This window comes from Triticum aestivum, chromosome 6B (genome assembly GCF_018294505.1).
Source record: "Triticum aestivum cultivar Chinese Spring chromosome 6B, IWGSC CS RefSeq v2.1, whole genome shotgun sequence".
Taxonomy (NCBI): domain Eukaryota; kingdom Viridiplantae; phylum Streptophyta; class Magnoliopsida; order Poales; family Poaceae; genus Triticum; species Triticum aestivum.
The window spans coordinates 282,073,584-282,096,316 of NC_057810.1; the positions used below are offsets into that span (position 1 = coordinate 282,073,584).

General features: G+C 45.3%; 1 protein-coding gene across 1 annotated transcript; it reads left to right on the plus strand.

Moving 5' to 3' along the window:
* Positions 1–21,025: 21,025 nt before the first annotated feature.
* LOC123134088 (AT-hook motif nuclear-localized protein 24) lies at positions 21,026–22,468 on the plus strand. The gene has a single exon (XM_044553430.1). The coding sequence runs from the start codon at positions 21,345–21,347 to the stop codon at positions 22,272–22,274; it is 930 nt and encodes a 309-aa protein (XP_044409365.1). The 5' UTR covers positions 21,026–21,344; the 3' UTR covers positions 22,275–22,468.
* The last annotated feature ends 265 nt before the right edge of the window (positions 22,469–22,733 follow it).

Consider the following 22,733-nt stretch of genomic DNA (forward strand, 5'->3'; position numbering starts at 1 on the left):
TCAAAGTCCATACTTTGTTTTCATACATGGATCCTATCTCGGACTTCAAGGGCTTCAAGCCATTTGGTGGAATCAGGGCCCACCATCGCTTCTTCATAGTTCGAAGGTTCACCGTTGTCTAACAACATGATTTCCAGGACAGGGTTGCCGTACCACTCTGGTGCGGAACGTGCCCTTTTGTACCTACGAAGTTCAGTAGCAACTTGATCCGAAGTTTCATGACCATCATCATTAACTTCCTCTCCAGTCGGCGCAGGCACCACAGAAATATCTTCCTGAGCTGCGCTACTCTCCGGTTCAAGAGGCAGTACTTCATCAAGTTCTACTTTCCTCCCACTTACATCTTTCGAGAGAAACCCTTTCTCCAGAAAGGATCCGTTCTTGGCAACGAAGATCTTGCCTTCGGATCTGAGGTGGAAGGTATACCCATTGGTTTCCTTAGGGTATCCTATGAAGACACATTTTTCCGACTTGGGTTCGAGCTTTTCAGGTTGAAGTTTCTTGACATAAGTATCACATCCCCAAACTTTTAGAAACGACAGCTTAGGTTACTTTCCAAACCATAATTCATATGGCGTCGTCTCAAGGGATTTAGACGGTGCTCTATTTAAAGTGAATGCGGTTGTTTCTAAAGCATAACCCCAAAATGATAGCGGTAAATTGGTACGAGACATCATAGATTGCACCATATCCAATAGAGTGCGATTAAGACGTTCGGACACACCATTACGCTAAGGTGTTCCAGGCAGCGTTAGTTGTGAAACAATTCCACATTTCCTTAAGTGCGTACCAAACTCATGACTCAAATATTCTCCTCCACGATCTGATGGTAAGAACTTTATTTTCCTGTCACGTTGATTCTCTACCTCATTCTAAAATTCCTTGAACTTTTCAAAGGTCTCAGACTTGTGTTTCAGACAAGTTGGTTGCTCGCTCCATTGTTCCGGAGAACGAAATCTTGGTCATTTTGCCCATGAGGCATGGTTCGCACGTGTCAAATGATTCATAATCAAGAGACTCCAAAAGTCCATCTGCATGGAGTTTCTTCATGCGTTTGACACCAATGTGACCAAGGCGATAGTGTCACAAGTATGTGAGACTATCATTATCAACCTTACATCTTTTGGCATTCACACTATGAATATGTGTAACATCACGTTCGAGATTCAATAAAAATAGACCACTGACCAGCAGGGCATGACCATAAAACATATCTCTCATATAAATAGAACAACCATTATTATCGGATTTAAATGAGTAGCCATCTCGCATTAAATGAGATCCAGATACAATGTTCATGCTCAAAACTGGCACTAAATAACTATTATTGAGGTTTAAAACTAATCTCGTAGGTAAATGTAGAGGTAGCGTGCCGACGGCGATCATATCGACCTTGGAACCATTCCCGACGCGCATCATTGATACGTCCATTTTGCATCATGCTTTTATATCAATATTTATTGCATTATGGGCTGTTATTACGCATTATGTCTCAATACTTATGGCTATTCTCTCTTATTTTACAAGATTTAACATGAAGAGGGAGAATGCCGGCAACTGGGATTCTGGGCTGGAAAAGGAGCAAATATTCGAGACCTATTCTGCACAGCTCCAAAAGTCCTGAAACTCCATGAAAGTCATTTTTGGAATTAATGATAATTATTGAGCGGAAGAAGTACTAGAGGGGGCCCACACCCTGGCCATGAGGATGGGGCGCACCCCCGGCCTCGTGGGCCCCCTGGAAGCCCTCCGGTGGCCATCTTCTGCTATATGAATTCTTTTACCCTGAAAAAAAATCATAAGCAAGCTTACGGGACGAAACTCCGCCGCCACGAGGCGGAACCTTGGCAGAACCAATCTAGGGCTCCGGCGGAGCTGTTATGCCGGGGAAACTTCCCTCCGGGAAGGGGAAATCATCACCATCGTCATCACCAATGATCCTCTCATCGGGAGGGGGTCAATCTCCATCAACATCTTCACCGGCACCATCTCCTCTCAAACCTTAGTTCATCTCTTGTATCCAATCTTTGTATCAAAACCTTAGATTGGTACCTGTGGGTTGCTAGTAGTGTTGATTACTCCTTGTAGTTGATGCTAGTTGGTTTATTTGGTGGAAGATTATATGTTCAGATCCTTAATGCATATTAATACCCCTCTGATTATGAACATGAATATGCTTTGTGAGTAGTTATGTTTGTTCCTGAGGACATGGGTGAAGTCTTGCTATTAGTAGTCATGTGAATTTGGTATTCGTTCGATATTTTGATGAGATGTATGTTGTCTCTCCTATAGTGGTGTTATGTGAACGTCGACTACATGACTCTTCACCATTATTTGGGCCTAGAGGAAGGCATTAGGAAGTAATAAGTAGATGATGGGTTGCTAGAGTGACAGAAGCTTAAACCCTAGTTTATGCGTTGCTTCGTAAGGGGCTGATTTGGATCCACATGTTTCATGCTATGGTTAGGTTTACCTTAATACTTCTTTTCTGTTGCGGATGCTTGCAATAGGGGTTAATCATAAGTGGGATGCTTGTCCAAGAAAGGGAAGTACCCAAGCATCGGTCCACCCACATATCAAATTATCAAAGTAATAAACGCGAATGATATGAGCGTGATGAAAACTAGCTTGACGATAATTCCCATGTGTCCTCGGGAGCGCTTTTCTCATTATAAGAATTTGTCCAGGCTTGTCCTTTTCTACAAAAAGGATTGGGACACCTTGCTGCACCTTATGTACTTTCATTGCTTGTTACCTGTTACAAATTATCTGTTACCTACAATTTCAGTGCTTGCAGAGAATACCTTACTGAATACCGCTTTTCATTTCCTTCTGCTCCTCGTTGGGTTCGGCACTCTTACTTATTGAAAGGACTATGATAGATTCCCTACACTTGTGGGTCATCAAGACTTTTCTGTCGCCGTTGCCTGGGAGTGAAGCGCCTTTGGTGAGTGGAACTTGGTAAGGAAACATTTATATAGTGTGCTGAAATTTACTGTCACTTGTTACTATGGAAACTAATCCTTTGAGGGGCTTGTTCGGGGTATCTTCACCCCGACCAGTAGAACAAAGTGTTGCTCCTCAACCTACTGAACCTACTGAAAATTTTTACTTTGCAATTCCTTCGGGTATGATAGAGAAACTGCTAGCTAATCCCTTTGCAAGAGATGGAACATTGCATCCCGATTTACACCTTATCTATGTGGATGAAGTTTGTGGATTATTTAAGCTTGCAGGTATGCCCGATGATGTTGTTAAGAAGAAGGTCTTCCCTTTATCTTTGAAGGGAGACACATTGACATGGTATAGGCTATGTGATGATATGGGATCTTGGGACTCTAAACGATTGAAATAGGAATTTCACCACAAGTTTTATCCTATGCATCTTGTTCATCGTGATCCCAATTATATATATATAATTTTTGGCCTCACAAAGGAGAAAGCATCGCTCAAGCTTGGGGGAGGCTTAAGTCAATGTTATATTCCTGTCCCAATCATGAGCTCTCAAGAGAAATGATTATTCAAAATTTTTATGCTCGGCTTTCTCTCAATGATCGCACCATGCTCGATACTTCTTGTGTTGGTTCTTATATGATGAAGACTATTGAATTCAAGTGGGACTTATTGGAAAGAATTAAACGCAACTCTGAAGATTGGGATTCCGACGATGGTAAGGAGTCAGGTATGACACCTAAGTTTGATTGTGTTAAATTCTTTATGGATACCGATGCTTTTCGTGGATTTAGCACTAAATATGGACTTGACTCTGAGATGGTAGCTCCTTTCTATGAATCATTTGCTACTCACATTGATCTCCCAAAGGAGAAGTGGTTTAAATATAATCCTCCCACTGAAGTAAAAGTAGTTGCACCTGTTGCAGTTGAAGAAAAGAGTATCACTTATAATGATCCTATTGTTCCTTCTACTTATATTGAGAAACCACGTTTCCCAGTTAGGATAAAGGATCATGCTAAAGCTTTAACTATGGTTCGTAAGAGTAATACTAGAACATATACACCTCCTGAGCAAATTAAAGTTGAACCTAGTATTGCTATGGTTAAAAATCACTTGGCTGATAATATTGATGGGCATGTTATTTATTTCTGTGATGAAGCTGCTAATATTGCTAGACCCGATGCTAAGAAACATAGACCTGTTGTAGGCATGCCTGTTATTTCTGTTAAAATAGGAGATCATTGTTATCATGGCTTATGTGATATGGGTGCTAGTGCTAGTGCAATACCTTTTTCCTTATATGAAGAAATTATGCATGATATTGCAGCCGCTGAACTAGAAGATATTGATGTTACAATTAAGCTTGCAAATAGAGATACTATTTCACCAATGGAGATTGTTAGAGATGTTGAAGTCTTGTGTGGGAAAGTTAAATATCCTGCTGATTTTCTTGTTCTTGGTTCCCCACAAGATAGCTTTTGTCCCATTATATTTGGTAGACCCTTCTTGAACACTGTTAATCCTAGGATTGATTGTGAAAAGGATGTTGTTACAATTGGCATGGGAGATATGACACATGAGTTTAATTTTGCTAAATGTCGTAGACAACCCCATGATAAAGAATTGGCTAGTAAGGATGAAATAATTGGTCTTGCTTCTATTGCCATGCCTCCTACTGATCAGTTAGAAAAATATTTGCTAGACCATGAAAATGATATGTTTATGAATGAAAGAAGGGAAATAGATGAAGTATTCTTTGATGAGGATTTTGAGCGCTTTGCTGAAATGATTAGACCTATCTTTTTGCGTATGCGTTTGACTGATATGCTTAAAATAATCCATATGCTAAGTATATGAAAGATATTGTTACAAATAAAAGAAAGATACCGGAAGCTGAAATTTCCACCATGCTTGCTAATTACACTTTTAAAGGAGGAATACCAAAGAAACTTGGAGATCCAGGAGTACCAACTATACCATGCTCCATTAAAAGAAACTATGTTAAAACTGCTTTATGTGATCTTGGAGCTGGTGTTAGTGTGATGCCTCTATCTTTGTATCGTAGACTTGATTTGAATAAGTTGACACCTACTGAAATCTCTTTGCAAATGGCCGATAAATCAACTGCTACACCCGTCGGTATTTGTGAGGATGTGCCTGTTGTGGTTGCAAACGTTACTATCTTAACGGACTTTGTTATTCTTGATATTCCCGAGGACGATAGTATGTCGATCATCCTTGGTAGACCTTTTCTAAATACTGCAGGGGCTGTTATTGATTGCAACAAAGGCAATGTCACTTTTCATGTTAATGGTAATGAGCATACGGTACACTTCCCGAAGAAACAACCTCAAGTTCATAGTATCAATTCTATTGGAAAAATTTCAACGATTACTATTGGAGGTTTTGAATTCCCTCTTCCTACTGTCAAAAAGAAATATAATATTCTTATTGTTGGGGACATGCATATCCATGTGTTATTCGAAAAGTCTCCGGTTTCATGTTATTCGAAAGAGGTTTGTTAACAAGATGATCAACCTTGTTAGTGGATTCCTTTTGATGAGCATGAGATGGATGAAGTTAGAAAGCACAACCTTTTGTAGCCCTCCTACTTTCTGTTATTTAGATTAAATAAAGTAAAAATAGTATTTTTCTATCTGTTTTCCGAATTGTTCGTGGAATAAAAAAATACCCCGAAAATAAAAGTTCTCCAAATGCCCTGAAAATGGAGTATGATTTTTTGTAGAATATTTAAGAATTTCTAGCACTTAGAACACACCAGGGGGACCCACCATTTGGCCACTAGGGCATAGGGCACGGCCACCCCCCTAGGGCGCACCCCTACCTCATGGGCCCCACGTGGCCCCCCTCCACTTATTCCAGCACCCACACACTTTGTCTTCCTCCAGAAAAAATCTTCCCGTAGCTCAAACCCGTGTTCTAGCTCGTTTTGCTGCCATTTTCGATCTCCTTGCTTAAAGCTCCATTCACAAAACTTCTTTGGGGGTTGTTATTCGGTATGTGACTCCTCCAATGGTCCAATTAGTTTTTGTTCTAGTGCTTTATTTATTGCAAATTTTTGCTGCTGAGGTGACCCTGTTCTTGAGCTGGCATGTCAAATTTATATGGTCCAAAGTAGTTTTAGTGCATGATTTAGCCTTTGGGCACTTGTGGGAGTAGTTGTTGTCAATCTTGTTGAGTTCGGTTCACTTTTATTTTGAGTCACTAAAGATTTCAGAATTTTTTTAGAGGAATAAAAATGTTTAGGAAAATGTACCAAGGTGATTCTTCAAGGAAGCAAGAACCAAGGATCGTGATACGTGAGCCGGACCTTGAACCACCAAGCGAAGCTCAAGTGCGGCCTTGTGAATGGTCGTCGGAAGAGTTTATGGTCCAAGAAGGCTTCAAGGGTGAATTTGATGCGTATGTACATAATTCTGATCTTGAGGACTTCGTATCAGATAAGTGCCGACAATACTATTACCTCACTGATTCCTTTGTGAGGAGGTTTAAATTTTCATCCACGTGCAACACTCACACTATTTTATTTGACCTCTATGATAAATCTTACACCATGGACCTTGAAGATTTTAACACTACTTGTAAAATTCCATAGTGGGGCAACTTTAGTGAACCTCGCAAATCTGAATATAAAGATTTTCTTGCTAGTATCACTGTGGGAGAAACTAGAGAGATCACACAAGCTACCATAGGGAGCATTCATTTTCCTTCCATACATTACTTTTATATCTTTATAGATAGATGCATTAACGGTAAAGATGAGCTTTCTCACATGTACGTCCCATATCTTAGTGTCCTCAAGAGTGCGGTATTAGGTGATAAACAATATAACTTGGGGGCCATTGTTGCACGGAGTTTACATCTTAATGGTAAAAGTGGAAATTTGTTTGGTGGAATTTATGCAGTTCGTTTAGCTAATTATCTTGGTATACCCATAAATGGAAATGATATTGAGTTGCCACCTACTTATCTAGATTATAATGCTATGGTTTGCCATCAGTTTCTTGAGAGGAACGATCAGTTCCTCCAGTACCGACTAATCTTTGACAGACGGCTTACTGTCCATATTACTCTCCCTGCTCCTACATTCTTCAACTTTCAGGTAAACATGAGATATTTTATAACCAGGGAGGAGGCAAATGAATATGAGAGGAGGACGGAGGCAGCTCGCCTCCAGGCTGCAGCTCTGCAGGCAGTAGCTGCTGCATCTCAGTACAACCCTAACTACGACTTTGGATATCTATCAGGCTAGCCGTGGCCATAGACCAACTTAGGCCAAAAGCCTAAGCTTGGGGGAGTACGTATTTCTCATCGACGTTACATTCATGTTCACACACTCATTCTAGTTGTCGGTGCTCATACTTTTTCATTGTACTATCCATGCTAGTTTATTTTGTTTTCTTGCTTTGTTCTTGTGTGTTTGAAAACCCTTGAGAAAAAACAAAAAAATTAGTTGTAGCTTTTATCTAGTTTACTTTCCATGCTTGTAGTAGTAATATTAAAAGAAAACCCCAAAAGATTTCTCGTTCTTCTTTTGCTTGTTGGGAGCTTTCCCATGTAAATAGTTTTATTTTTCTTTTCTTTTCTTTGGGGGTCGAGAGGAGAAGACCACGATGAAAATGTCGAGTGACTCTCATATGCATTATTGTTGATCTAACCAAGAGCCCATATTACCTTGTCTTTTCCTATGTGTTAAATTCTTGCATATTCCAGCTTAGTCCAATGCACGTGCACTATTATTATTATCCACACCGTTCAGTCTTGCGAGTGGAAGGCAATAATGACGATATATGATGAAATGATTGAGATGAGAGAAGCTGGTATGAACTCGACCTGTCTTGTTTTTGTAAATATGATTAGTTCATCATTCCTGATTCAGCCTATTATGAATGAAACATGTTTGCAATGACAATTGGAGATTATAGTTATTCATGCCATGCTTAATTATCTAGGAGTTTATAATGGTTTACCTTGCGTGCCAGCATGCTATTAAAATGGTTGTGATGTGGTATGATAGGGTGGTATCCTCCTTTGAATGATTCGAGTGGCTTGACTTGGCACATGTTCACGCGTGTAGTTGAAACAAAATCAACATAGCCTCCATGATGTTTATATTCATGGTGATTTATATCCTACTCATGCTTGCACTTTGGTTAAACTTAATGCATGTTCATGACTGTTGTCACTCTCTAGTTGGTCGCTTCCCAGTCTCTTTCTAGCCTTCACTTGTACTAAGCGGGAATAGTGCTTGTGCATCCACTTCCATAAACCCCAAAGTTATTCCATATGAGTCCACCATACCTTCCTATATGCGGTATTTACCCGCCGTTCCAAGTAAATTTGTATGTGCCAAACTCTAAACCTTCAAATGAAATTCTATTTTGTATGCTCAAATAGCTCATGTATCAACTAGGGTTGTCTATATCTTCCATGCTAGGTGGGTTATTCTCATGATGAGTGGACTCCGCTCATCACTCACAAGAAAATGGCCGGTAACCGGGATGCGCAGTACCATGCTCAAACCAAATCAAAATAATTGCAAACAACCCCCCCACAGGATTGTTGTTAGTTGGACGGTACCCGTTGTTTCAGGCCAGCCATGAATTGTGCTTGTTGGTGGTTGGGGAGTATAAACTTTACCATTCTGTTTGGGAACGGCCTATAATGTATGTAGCATGGAATATATCGAGATATCTTGGTTGTTATGTTGACAATGAAAGTATGCCACTCAAAATATTATTTATCTCTGTTTCAAAACTCGAGCTCTGGCACCTCTGCAAATCCCTTCTTCCCTCTGTGAAGGGCCTATCTATTTACTTTCATGTTGAGTCATCATCCTCTTATTAAAAAGCACTAGTTGGAGAGCACCGCTTTCATTTGCATGTGTTGCTATTAATTTACATTGAGTATGACTATGACTGGATCTCTTTTGCCATGAATTACAATGTCTAGTCAGTCCTTGATCTTCAGGGGTGCTATGCATTTATGTTTTGTGGTCTTAGAAAGGGCTAGCGAGATACCCTCTTGTTATATCATATTATGATTGTTTTGAGAAAGTGTTGTCATCCGAGATTTATTATTATTGCTCGCTAGTTGATTATGCCATTGATATGAGTAAACATGAGACCTAAATGTTATTGTGAATATGGTTTGTTCACAATCTTTGCCGAAAACTTGAATGCTGGCTTTACATATTTGCAACAACAAGATCAAACAGAGTTTGTAAAAGTTTTCTTTATCACTTTTAGTTTGTCAATTAAATTGCTTGAGGACAAGCAAAGGTTTAAGCTTGGGGGAGTTGATACGTCTCCAAAGTATCTACTTTTCCAAACACTTTTGCGCTTGCTTTGGACTCTAACTTGCATGATTTGAATGGAACTAACCCGGACTAATGTTGTTTTCAGCAGAACTGCCATGGTGTTATTTTTGTGCAGAAATAAAAGTTCTCGGAATGACATGAAACTCCAAGGAGTCACGTTTTGGAATTAACAAAAAATATTGGTGAAAGAATCAACGTAAGTGGGACCACACCCTATCCACAAGGGTGCAGGGTGCGCCCACCCCCCTAGGGCGCGCCCCCTGCCTCATGGGCCCCGGGACCTCCACCGACCTCAACTCCAACTCCATATATTCATGTTCGGGGAGAAAAAAATCAGAGAGAAGGAGTCATCACGTTTTACGATACAGAGCCGCTGCCAAGCCCTAATCTTCCTCGGGAGGGTTGATCTGGAGTCCGTTCGGGGCTCCGGAGAGGGGAATCCGTCGCCACCGTCATCATCAACCATCCTCCATCACCAATTTCATGATGCTCACCGCCGTGCGTGATTAATCCCATCGTAGGCTTGTTGGACGGTGATGGGTTGGATGAGATTTACCAAGTAATCGAGTTAGTTTTGTTAGGGTTTGATCCCTAGTATCCATTATGTTCTAAGATTGATGTTGCTATGACTTTGTCGTGCTTAATGCTTGTCACTAGGGCCTGAGTGCCATGATTTCAGATCTGAACCTATTATGTTTCATGAATATATGTGAGTTCTTAATCCTATCTTGCAAGTCAATAGTCACCTACTACGTGTTATGATCCGGCAAACCCCTTAGTGACAATAGCCGGGACACTTCCCAGTGATGACCGTAGTTTGAGGAGTTCATGTATTCACTAAGTGATAATGCTTTGGTCCATTACTCTATTAAAAGGAGGCCTCAATATCCCTTAGTTTCCAATAGGACCCCGCTGCCACGGGAGGGTAGGACAAAAGATGTCATGCAAGTTCTTTTCCATAAGCACGTATGACTATATTCGAAATACATGCCTACATTACATTGATGAACTGGAGCTAGTTCTGTGTCACCCTATGTTATAAATGTTTCATGATGAATTGCATCCAACATAATTATCCATCATTGATCCATTGCCTACGAGCTTTTCACATATTGATCTTTGCTTAGTTACTTTTCCGTTTCCACTGTTATGATTGCTACAAAACTTCTATTGTTACTTTTGCCACTGTTACCATCACTTCCATACTACTTTACTACTAAATACTTTGCTGCAGATATTAAATATTTCAGGTGTGGTTGAATTGACAACTCAGCTGCTAATACTTGAGAATATTCTTTGGCTCCCCTTGTGTCGAATCAATAGATTTGGGTTGAATACTCTACCCTCGAAAAATGTTGCGATCCCCTATACTTGTGGGTTATCACAGCACATGGTGGATCTTGGTTGTGTATGGACCACAAGTAGACAAGTTAATATTGCGATTCTTGCTTGATCTGTACGCTAGAAGGATGTTGTGCCCAAGACCTTGGGTTTGTCTCGGAGATTTCAACATGATCCTTCGTGGATCGAAAAAGAGTTATACGAATCTCAATAGAGCCATGATGACAAGGTTCCAAAACTTAGTGGATGGCCACGAGCTTAAGGAGTTATACATGCACGAACGCAGATTTACTTGGTCCAATGAGAGGAATGCCCCTAGATTGACAAATTAGACAGGATCTTAGTATCAGCGGAATGGGAATTGAGCAACCCCGACTACCTGATGCAGGCTCTTTCTACCAGTGCATCGGACCATGCGCCCCTTCATCTTTCCACGAGCACCCATTTCTGTGCGAAGCATCGCTTCCGCTTTGAATTGTACTCGACTAAATTAGAGGGATTTGAGGAGGCAGTGAGAGAGACGTGGGTGTGCGACAATGAAATTTTTTGACCCCTTCAAGAGTCTAGACACGTTGTTCACAAACACTGCCACATACTTGCAAGCTTGGGGCCAAAGAAAGATAGGCAACATCAGGATGCTCATGAAGGTGGCGAACTGGATCATTCTCATATTTGACCGTGCACAAGAAACCAAAAGTCTATCCGCGCTGGAGCGGTGGCTGCGTTGTACCATCAAGCTTTCCTTGCTTGGTCTTGCTTCACTAGAACACACCATCGATAGGCAAAGGTCACGGATACGCTGGCTTAAGGATGAAGATGCTAATACCAAGCTCTTCCAAGCAGTGGCCAATGGGGGGCGATCAAAGAACTTTATCACGAGCATTAAGTTTGGCAATGAGATTTTGACGGATCAATCTAGGAAGGAGGAGGTCTTTACAGAGGCAGTCGAAAACTTACTTGGCAAGGAGCAATCAAGGAACATCATGCTGGACATGTGCTACCTTCAGATTCTAGAGTGCAACCTCCTAGACTTGGAACAACTGTTCACGAGGGAAGAGGTCTGGAAGGTTATAAAAGAGATCCCAATGGATAGAGCGCCTGGCCCGGATGGATTCATAGGTCTGTTTTACCACATTGTTTGGTTGATCATCAAAGGCGATATCATGGCAGCACCGATGAAACTATATATTGGAGATGGGAGAGGCTTTGACAACCTGAATCGAGCCCACATCATTCTAATATCTAAGAAACCTAATGCCACGGAAATAGGAGACTACCACCCTATAAGCCTGCCTCACAGCTTTGCCAAAATTCTGGCTTCAAGGGCGCGGCCGCGTATGTGAAAGATTTTTGTAATCAACCAATCAACGTTCATCAAGGGAACAAACATAAATGACAACTTCCTCTTAGTCAGGCAGGTGGCTCGTAAGCTATACAAGGAATGAAAAGGGGTTATTCCTGAAACTTGATATCAGCAAAGCCTTTGATGCTTTGTCTTGGCTTATCTTACTTGAGAACTTGAGGGCGAGGGGCTTTGGCCATAGATGGATTGGATCGATCTCCATCCTTATGTAGTCTGCGAACACTCAAGTGGTTGTCAACGGTGTCCTAGGAAGCGCTTCCACCACGCCAAAGGTCTGAGGCAGGGGATTTGATATCCCCCCTACTCTTCGTCATCGCAATGGACTCCCTCACCTACGTAATCAACGAGGCAATCGACGATGGAGTACTAAGCTCGTTCAGTGGGATCTCTGCCACCCAAAGGCTATCAATATATGCTGATGATCTTGCCCTATTCATCATACCTTCGTCGCAATATCTTAGTTTTGTTATAACAACTTTTGACATCTTTGGTGAAGCCTCTGGATTATGGGTCAACTACATCAAGTCTAACGTGGTCCTCATCAGGCAAAACGAGCTGGATAAACAAAGAGTGGAGGTGATGCTGCAATGCAAGCTCGGATGCTTTCCCTGCCGCTACCTAGGTCTTCAACTTGCGATAAACAAGCTAACCAAAGCGGACTGGCAGCCCCTCATCGACCAGGTCAGGAACTTCATTCCAGCGTGGCAGCGTGGATTCATTCAGTGACCAGGAAGGCTAATCCTTGTCAAGTCAGTGATCATAGCCAGACCGATTCATCAGTTACTAGTTCTTGACTCCCGGCCTAGGTTACTGAGGACATCAACAAATGGATGTGGTCCCTCTTCTGGGTAGGGAAGGACAAGATCAACGGCGGTCAATGCCTCATCGCCTGGGATATGATTTTCCATCCGACTTGCTTCGGAGGCCTCGGGATTAATAACATGAGCTTACAAGCATCACGCTTCGAATACAATGGGAGTAGCTGAGAAGATCCGACCCAAATAGGCCTGAGCAAGGCCTGGACATGATGATGGAAAAGAAAGCTTGAGGGGTTTTTGATAGCTTTGTCAAGATCATAGTGGGTGAAGGATCGAAAGTGCTATAGAAAGACCGATGGATCCACAGAGTAGCGGTAGCGGACATTGCCCCTCTACTATTGTAGTCTGTTAGTACCAGAAACCGCAACAGAAAAATTGTCCAACACACGCTCATCGATAATGTTTGGGCAGACCAGGGCGAGTTATCCTTTCTGACCACACACGCAAGTCTATGAGCTCTACCAAGCCATCGCCACGGTTGACAGGAACACCGAAATGTCGGACCATTTTGAGTGGCCTTGTGATGAGTCTGCGCCGCATCTACATACAAGAGACTCTGTATGGGACACATTCGGTCCACCACGGTCGCCTGCATTTGACGTAGTTGGGAGCCACATAAATGCAAAAATTCATGTGGCTATATACCCAATACCGCTTATGGGCGTCTGATCGACGGGCCCACCAAGGCTTACAGGATGCCCCAGCGCCTTGCCACACTTGTCTTCAAGATGAAGACAACATTCACCATATCCTCGCCCACTGCGTTTATGCAAGAGAAGTGTGGCATTCTTGCTTCCTAGCACTAGGTATCAACATTCAAGGCCCATCCATGGATGCAACATTCACTGACTGGTGGCTACTACAACAGCGACAGTTCAACGGGAAGATACGGAGAGGGTTCGACTCCATAGCCATTGAAATTGCTTGGGCTCTCTGGAAACAGTGGAACGCAAGAGTGTTCAACAACATCTCGAGACAAAAAACGACGCCTCAACTCAAGATGGAGATACTCTACGAGATTGATAATTGGAGTAAGGTAGCACTGGGTGGTGTTGGTGCTTTAGATCCTTTTGTGAGAGAGTAGTTTCATGTACCTAGGATGTAGGAGCAGGTGTTTCGGTTACCCTAAGAGATGTTCGCATCATGCTAGTGCTCTTCTTTTTAAAGACCCAACCTTGCTGGCATTTCATGATTGATAGCAGAGAGCAATGGAAAAAGCATTACAGAGGTGGATGATCCGAAGATCAAGGAGAAAAATAAGAGAAGGAGAAAGAAAAACATGCCCGTAGGCCATCCCTCATGTTGATATTCTCACGGTGGTTCCCTGAAGGGGCTCTCAATGCATTTTACTCCAGCTTACCTCCAAAGTGTGAATGCCCGCATAATCTCTTGTTGCACACCCCTCTCATTTGCAGTCTTGCCTCTGAAGATGCAACAATTTCTCTCCTGCCATATCTCCCAGGGTATGAGCATGGCAATCAACTTGATCCCTTACTTGTGTTGTTTCAGTGTTCTGAATGATGGCCTTCATAGCCTCCATTGCATTCTTGTTGTCCGACCATGAATTTTGACGAAGTGCAGACCAGCCATGCCAGGTTGCCATTGTGCTCCACACCGAGCGAGAGAAGTTGCAGCGCCAGAAGAGGTGATCAGAGCTTTCCAAGTTCTCATGCAATGCTGGCAGAAGTACTTGTTCTCCCACTCGTGACGCTACAGGCGATCATAGCACCATAAGCGATCTTGATGCAGCAACCATGCAAAGATCTTGATTTCTGCTGGTGCCCAAGATTGCTAGATGACCTCTCCAAACTGGTCTTTCTTCGATCCCTGGAACTGCAGGAGGTACGCTGATCTTGAGGTGTAGTTTCTAGACCTCTCAAAATCCCATCTACTCTGGTCTTTAGTTTCACTGTGGATGGCCACCTGACTTTGCTGCAGAAGCCTATGTAGGTGTAGCACATCCTGCATTAGGCCTTCCGTGCTCCTGTGGGCTAGGTCTGCGATCCATTTGTCATCTACAAGCGTCTGTGCAACCGAGCGATTTTTCCTTGTGGAGTGTTTGAACAGCGCGGGGGGAGCACGTCTTCAGGGGTTGCACCCAGCCAACAATGGTGCTAGAAGCTCGTCGTTTTACCATTGCCCAAGGTTACCGTGGTTGCCGCGTTGAAGAGCATTCCGTTTGAATCATCACATGGTGGTTCAGTCCCAACCCATGGCTGGTCTTGATGTTGCCAGGCATGCCACAACCATCTAAGGCGGAGTGCACGGCTGAATTTCTACATGTCCACGATGTCGTGATCCAACGGGGAGAAAACTCGACTCCAATTCACTTTGCAGCTCCCTCCCACGAGTTCCTGATCCTGTGCCCAGAGGAAGCGGCGTCGAGCCTTGTCCAACTTCTTTGGAACCTTCAGAGCTGCTCTTGTAAATAACTTTCTGCCTTTTATAAAAATACGAAAACACTAACGCCCACACGTGTGGCAACATTACAACTTGCCCACACGCCTGGATCCCCGTCCAGTTAAGTTTGCACGAATTTTGACACACTGAGGCAATTTTCGCGTGCCACGTAGGACAAGGCCGGTGTGTGGGCATTAGAGAGGTCGCCCACACGCCCCACAGCACGCGTTTGCCAGGTGCGCTGTGTGGGCACACTAGTTTCTGCCCACAACCATCATTTAGTCCACGCGCGTGTGGGGCGAACTGCTTTTCGCCCACACGACAGTCGTACGTTGTTGGATGGCAACTGTAGTTACGTGTACATGGCAACTAGGTAAACACACATGACAACTATGATTCATTTGCTAGACGGCAACTACAGTGGCGCGTACGTGACAATCAGGTAAACATACATGTCAACTGTGATTAACCAAACGTGGCAACTAGGTAAACACGCATGGCAACTATTGTTTGACCATATGTGACAAGTAGTGAATCACACATGGCAACTATGGTTTGATTACACGCGGCAACTACCAAAAATTAGACATGACAACTATAGTTAACCAAAACAGAGAGAGTTGCCATGCTTTTACAACCATATTTGCCATCCCGGATAACTACATCTGCCATCCCGGATGGCAATTAAATCGTCATCCCGCGGGTACCTATTGTAGCTGCGCTGGGACATGTGGGCATATTTGTTTCGTGCCACACGCGCGGGATGGGGATGAGTAGTACTTGTTGGCCGTGTGGCACGAAATAGCTGCGCCCACACGTGTGGGCAATACTACTGTTTGCACACACACAACCCGTGTGGGCCGCCCCCCGTTCATGCCACACATGGTGTGTGGACGAATGCCTATTATGCCACACGTGTGATGGATATTGGCGTCATAAAAATATGATACGTCATTGGGTACTTAAAAAAAAGTTCTAACACTAAAGCGCAGCATGCATCTCAAGTTTGTGCGCAATGTGTATAACAATTCTTGTACATAAATATTCAGCACAAGTCCAACGATCCGCGTGAATGTGGACAGCGTCGGCGTTGGCATCGGCGTCGGCTAGTGCATGTGAACAAAACCTGGTTGGTAGTAACACTTAATGCACAGTCCAAACTATGGATCTATAGCACGCGACAACATCATCGAGAGATGAGCTGGGCCGGGGGCATGCTACCTTTCTTACCGTAAAAGTCGTCTCAGCATGCACACATTGTTTACTGCTAATTATCCAACGACTAATAATGGCACCTAAATTGTCGAGCTCGCGGGCGGGAGAGGATTAGACCGGCCACAATAGTGAGTAACATACACTAGTAATATACACATATTCCTATACTATGTTATTACCTTCATAGTGGGTAGTAACATAAGTGTGGTAACATGCAAAGGTTCATTTATTAGGTTATAAACTCATAGTGCATTGGGACATGTGATGTTACAGTAACTAGCTAGGTTACTGTAATTACTTCTCTCTCCTCATTAATTAACTCACTGCCACATAAGCAAATTTGTTGAGTTGGACTCGATGTTACTACTGAAGTTATTTCCGTTGTGGCTAGTCTTATATAAACAACAGTAGAGTCTCACGCCGGACCAATCAGGCAGCGATACGCGGGCCAATGGCGAGTGCTCCTTGTGCGGGGAGGAGTGGGAGGCCACAACGACTAGTACAATACAACGGTCCCCGCGCGCGCAATCAACAGCGAGCGAGCAGACTCTATCATTAATTAGTTAGGGTTAGATTTCCCAGAACCAGGCTGTCTGGATGCCAAAGGCACGCCAGCACGATCGGCCACAAAGCTAGCTTGCACAGGCAACAACTCCGGCCACATTTCTGTTCTTCCTGCGTGCACAAGTGCCCACAAGGAGCTAACGAAGTTTAGGCGGGGGACAAAAGCTAGGCAGCTCCAGGCTCTGGCCTTGCCATGATAGTTCAGGTCATGTCTTGGAATATCCCCTGCCCCATCCAACTCTACTTAGTCGCTTTCATGCCATCATTGAGCAACCGCATACTACACGCTGCATGAAAATGACTCTTGGTTGTGTGGTGGGCCTTGATCGGCGAGCCTTAATTTGTTCCAAGTGTTGTCCCGGAAGAAGCCTTGTCAGATTGGCTGCCAGGTTTTATAGAAGTATATCGATGGGTTTTGGAAATGGAATTAAAAATGATCGAAGAGATAAGTGGGAGTGTGTTTGAGTTTCAACTTTTAACTTTCAACAGTCCAGTTGCACTAGCAGCTTGCACCTCGAGCACATCATACGGAAGCAGCTCCATGTCCCACGCAACGTGCCCAATGCCCGTTTGATCCTCTCACTCACGCACTCACTCGGTCTCCTTAATTTTTTTAGACGCTGTATTCATCTTCAATCGTGACAGTTCAACAAACACAAGAAATAATAAAAATTACATCTAGATTCATAGACCACCTAGAGACGAATATAAGCATTGAAGAGTCGAAGGCATGCAGCCGTCATCGCCCCTCCCTCGTCAGAGCTGGACATAACTTGTTGTAGTAGACAGTCAGGAAGTCGACGTGCTAAGGCCCCATAGGACCAACGCCCAGAACAGCAACCGTCTTCGATGAAAAGAAACTTAGATCGGAAGGACCCAACCTAAAAACACATGAACAAAGACGAACAAAGATCAGATCTGAGCGGATCCATGAAAAACAACCAACGACCGAATCCCGTGAGATCCGCCGGTGACACACCTCCACGCACCTTCTGACGATGCTAAACACACAACCGGGACGGAGGCTAGGCAAGGAGAACCTTATTACATCTTCAAGAAGCCACTGTCGTCTCATCTTTCTGAGCAGGACACAAACCGTCACAAAACATGAAGAAGCACCTAAAAACAAAGCCCTCCCGCCGACAAGGACCAGGATCCACCACGCACCCTTGGCCCTAAGGCCACAGGAGACTTGGCAGATTGGCGGCGCTGCCGACGGGAGGCAGAAACCCTAGCCGCCTTTTCTTGGAGGAGAGACAAAGCTTGGAACCAACTATTAGGCATGTCGGTCTCTTTAATCTTTAATATGGATCAACGAATGTAATTGCAGGCCACACACTACGCTTATATTCTTAGAGTCACACCCTAAATAAACTTTGGATGAGGTATTTGTGAAAGCCAAGTACTGCTTCTGTTTAATTTGATCTGTCAATATCTTTTATATTTGAAAGCAGAGGATATACCAGTGACACAGACATATTTTTGTTTACAAATTAGGTAAGACACTAAGAGCATCTCCAACAGACGCCCCAAACGACGCGCGCGCGGTAAACCCAGCTTTTAGCACGCGCGGGGCGGTTTGCCGCGCTCCAGCGGCCACGGGAAACAAGCGGCCGCGGGAACCGTTTGCGCGCGCGCGAAAAGCCACCAGCTCGCGCGCAAGATTTGGCGCGCCGCTTCGCGCGCCTATAAAAGTACCGCGCGCGCCACGCGCCTTCTCCACACATATCTCTTCCCCTCTTCCTCTCTCTCTCTCTGCCACGCGCCGCTCCAGCGCCCCGCCACCGACGCGCCGCTGTGCCGCCGCGCCGCCGAGGAGCGTCCGGCTACCGCGGCGTCCGCCTGCGGCCCAACGGCAGCTACACCGCGGAGATACGCTCCGGCGAACTCCGGCTCGCCCTCGGCACGTACGGGACGGCGCGACAGGCCGCCCGCACGTACAACGCGGCGGCGTGGCGCCTAGGCCGACCGCGCGGCCAGATGAACTTCCAAGATGTGTACACGCTCGAGCAAGCGCTCAACCTCGCCCCCCTGCCTTGTCTGAACACGGCCGAAGACCGTGCGGAGCACGCCTAGCGGCAACGCCGCCTCCTCGTCGCCCAGGAGGACAAGCGGGTCATGGCGGACTGGCGCCAGCGCCACCCGGAGGACGTCGCCTACGAGCAGGCCTATTGGGCAAGGCGCCGCGAGGAGGACACGCGAAGGCGCCGCGCAACGCGGTTGGACAGGCGTCGGCGGAAGGCGTTGGCGAATGCGCAGTCCGACCTCGTTGCAGCAGGTGGGCGGTCGTTCTTCACGCCGAACGATGAGCGGTGGCTGGACATCTGGCTAACTACCTCGGACAACACCGTCGAGGATGATAGTGGTGATGATGATAGCGACTTAGAGTAGATTTTTTTATTAATGCAATCTATGTTTATCGTTTGTCGTTTTTATTTTATGCAATCTATGTTTCGGATGTAAAATACCTTTGTATCGTTAATCTATGCAATCTATCTAGTTTTTTTTTTAATTTCTGCTTTCAAAAATGCCTACATTTCTAGTCGCGCGTGCTGCATTTTAGCGCGCTGCTGGAGCGGCGCGCGCGCGCTGCATTTTAGCGCGGCTGCTGGAGCGAGCGCAGCGCGCCACGCCAAACCAGGCGATGGGCGCGCGCTAAATCTGTTTTTTGCGCGCACCGCGTTCGGCGTCCGTTGAAGATGCTCTAAGTTTTGATCATGGAGAATAGAGAGTCAGCGGCACGACCACTAAGGGCATATTCAATACATGTAACATAATTATTAATAAAATTTGTCAGGTAGGACAATCAACTGATGATGTAGCATAAAATAAATGGGGAGAGACTAAAGACTGAGTATGTAAATTAATCAACCCTTATTGGATAATTAGAGAGCAAGCATAATTATTCTGTCGCCCCTTATGGGACCGGTGGGTGGCGCGGTCCTTCGGTTCTTTTTGCTCTAAGATGGTGTTCTGCCGGTTGCCGACCTTCATGGATCTGGCCATTGACGAGTTCCTGAATGCTCCGCTGGAGATCTTCATTGGATGCTTAACGCCTGTAGATTTTTAGATCGGATGAGATTCGGTCGTGTGCGCCCCTATTTCAGCCCAAGTGGCTTAAGGAGGGTGTGACGCGAAGCTTCTTTGTCGGCTGACAGTATGGGACACGTCGGTATTTCGATTTCCATGGTGAAGACAGTGACAGAGAACGCCATGGTGGCTGAGGTCTGAGGTCTTGTAATAGCGGATCGAGTCTTCGCAGCGATAAGAACTTTGCTTGGTGATTTGTGACTCGTGGCAGCGACATCGACAAGTGGGGGCGGCAACACAGGCGGAGTACAGAGTCTTAGCTTTCGGGGTGAAAACCCAAGGTTTGGCCTTAATGGTTGTGCATGACGGTGACCTTGTTAAAGGCATTGTTTTGAGAGCGCGAATCTTCTCCAGGATGAACACCTAAGATCTAGGATCAGGCGATGACGGTGGTTCTGCACCGTTTCCTTCTTGGAAGCTTCGTTTTAGGAGAATTAGGATTTCGGGTGTTGTCTAGGTGGTGGTTCGTGCTGCAGCTACGAGGAATTGATCGCTGCTGTAGGATCATTCTTTTTCTTTTCTTTTTCTTTTTTATTGTCTTTTGGCTGTGTGCGTTTGTAATGTCTTTACGATATTGCGTTGTTGCAGAGACCGGGTGTAATTGGTATCTCCGCTATATTTAATATATTTCCTTTATCAAAAAAGTTGTTTGGTTGTGTAACTTGTTTGTGATGGCATAAACATTTTTCTGAACAAGATTGTATATAAAGAGATGCCCTAAACACACACTCGATCGTGTTGGATACAAACGAATTTCCCGAGAAGCTAGCCCAAACATCCAAAAGAGCGAGGGAGGGTAGAAATTGTAGGTCAACTCTCTCTCTCTCTGGCCCTCTCTCTCTCTTCCATTTTTTTGTCTGGTGAGGGGTAGTAGTGGACGCGCGGTGGTGGTCGTGTCCTCTTTCTCTCTCCTTCATATCATTATTTTATTTTAATCATCAAACGACAAAGTGGGGGGAGAGTGAAGGAAAGGGGGCAGACCGCCGTTCCTTTACATCTTTTCCCTGCCGCAATATCATACTCCAATCCAACCACAGCTTTCCTTGCTAATAATTTGCCAGTTCTTCTCCTCCCTCTTCTCCCACTTATTTACTCCACCTTTGCTTTCGTTGCCACTGTTCCATCTCGTAGGTTTCGTCGTCCCTTGCCACACTTGAGGTTTGTTTGTAGATAAGATAGAGGCGAAATAAAGAAAAAAGCAAGAGAAACGAGAGAGAGCTGAGCAAGAAAGGATAACCTAGCTAGCTAGGTCGGGAGCATGGATCCGGTTACTGCATCCATCCACGGTCACCATCTTCCTCCACCGTTCAATACCCGTGATTTCCATCACCATCTCCAGCAGCAGCAGCTGCATCTCAAGTCGGAGGACGACCATGGCGGCGGCTCTCCGTTTGGCGGCCACGGCACCAAGCACGGCCACGAGGATGACGAGAACAGTGGCAACGGCCACGGCAGCGGCGGTGAGCTTGCTCTGATTTCCCCTTCAGGTGGCGGCCTTCAGGATGGAGGCGAGAACGGATCGCGCCGACCGAGGGGCCGCCCGGCCGGGTCCAAGAACAAGCCGAAGCCTCCAATCATCATTACGCGGGACAGCGCTAACACACTCCGGACGCACGTCATGGAGGTCGCGGGCGGGTGCGACATCTCCGAGAGCATCACGGCGTTCGCCCGCCGCCGGCAACGCGGGGTCTGCGTGCTGAGCGGCGCGGGCACCGTGACCAACGTCACGCTGCGGCAGCCTGCCTCGCAGGGCGCGGTTGTCGCCCTCCACGGCCGGTTCGAGATACTCTCACTGTCTGGCTCCTTCCTACCCCCTCCAGCACCACCGGAAGCCACGGGGCTCACCGTCTACCTTGCCGGCGGGAAGGGGCAGGTGGTCGGCGGCACCGTTGTCGGCTCGCTGACCGCCGCGGGGCCGGTGGTGATAATGGCAGCTTCCTTCGCGAACGCTGTCTACGAGCGATTGCCGTTGGAGGAAGACGAGTTGCTTGCAGCGCAAGGGCAGGCAGACAGCACCGGGATGCTGGCTGCGGGGCAGCAAGCATCTCAGATGGCCGGCGGAGACGTGGATCCAAGCCTCTTCGAAGGGCTGCCACCGAACCTCCTCGGCAACGTGCAGCTCCCGCCGGAAGCCGCCGGCTGCAGATGGAACCCAGGCACAGCCGGTGGCCGCCCGTCACCGTTCTAATCACGGCCGCTGGACCCTGCAGCCGGCACGTTAGAAAGGTTATGTGTTTTAATTAGCTTTCTTCCTTAACGTCGCATCTCGAAGGATTTCCGTGGGAATTATTGCATACCATTTCGGATCTTGTTAAATAGCATGTCCGCATCAGGATTGTTTCTGATATGTATCGTTGTCTACATCAGTTATTGTTTCGGTTATGTCTTGTGTCTCATAACTGATTTTGCAGTTGAGGTGAGAGGCTAGCACCTTATATTCTTCCTTTTGTTTCTCATGTTCAGATACTAGTCATCAACCTGTGCCACCGCACAGGCTTGCTTAATCTTGAACAATCCATATGGAAAACTGTAGAAATTATAACAAAAAACGCATGAATTCTGTCAACTTGGGTTGTTTGGTTCCTTGGTTCACAGGATTTCAAAAACACATGAATTCTATCAACTTGGGTTCTTTGGTTCACATGAA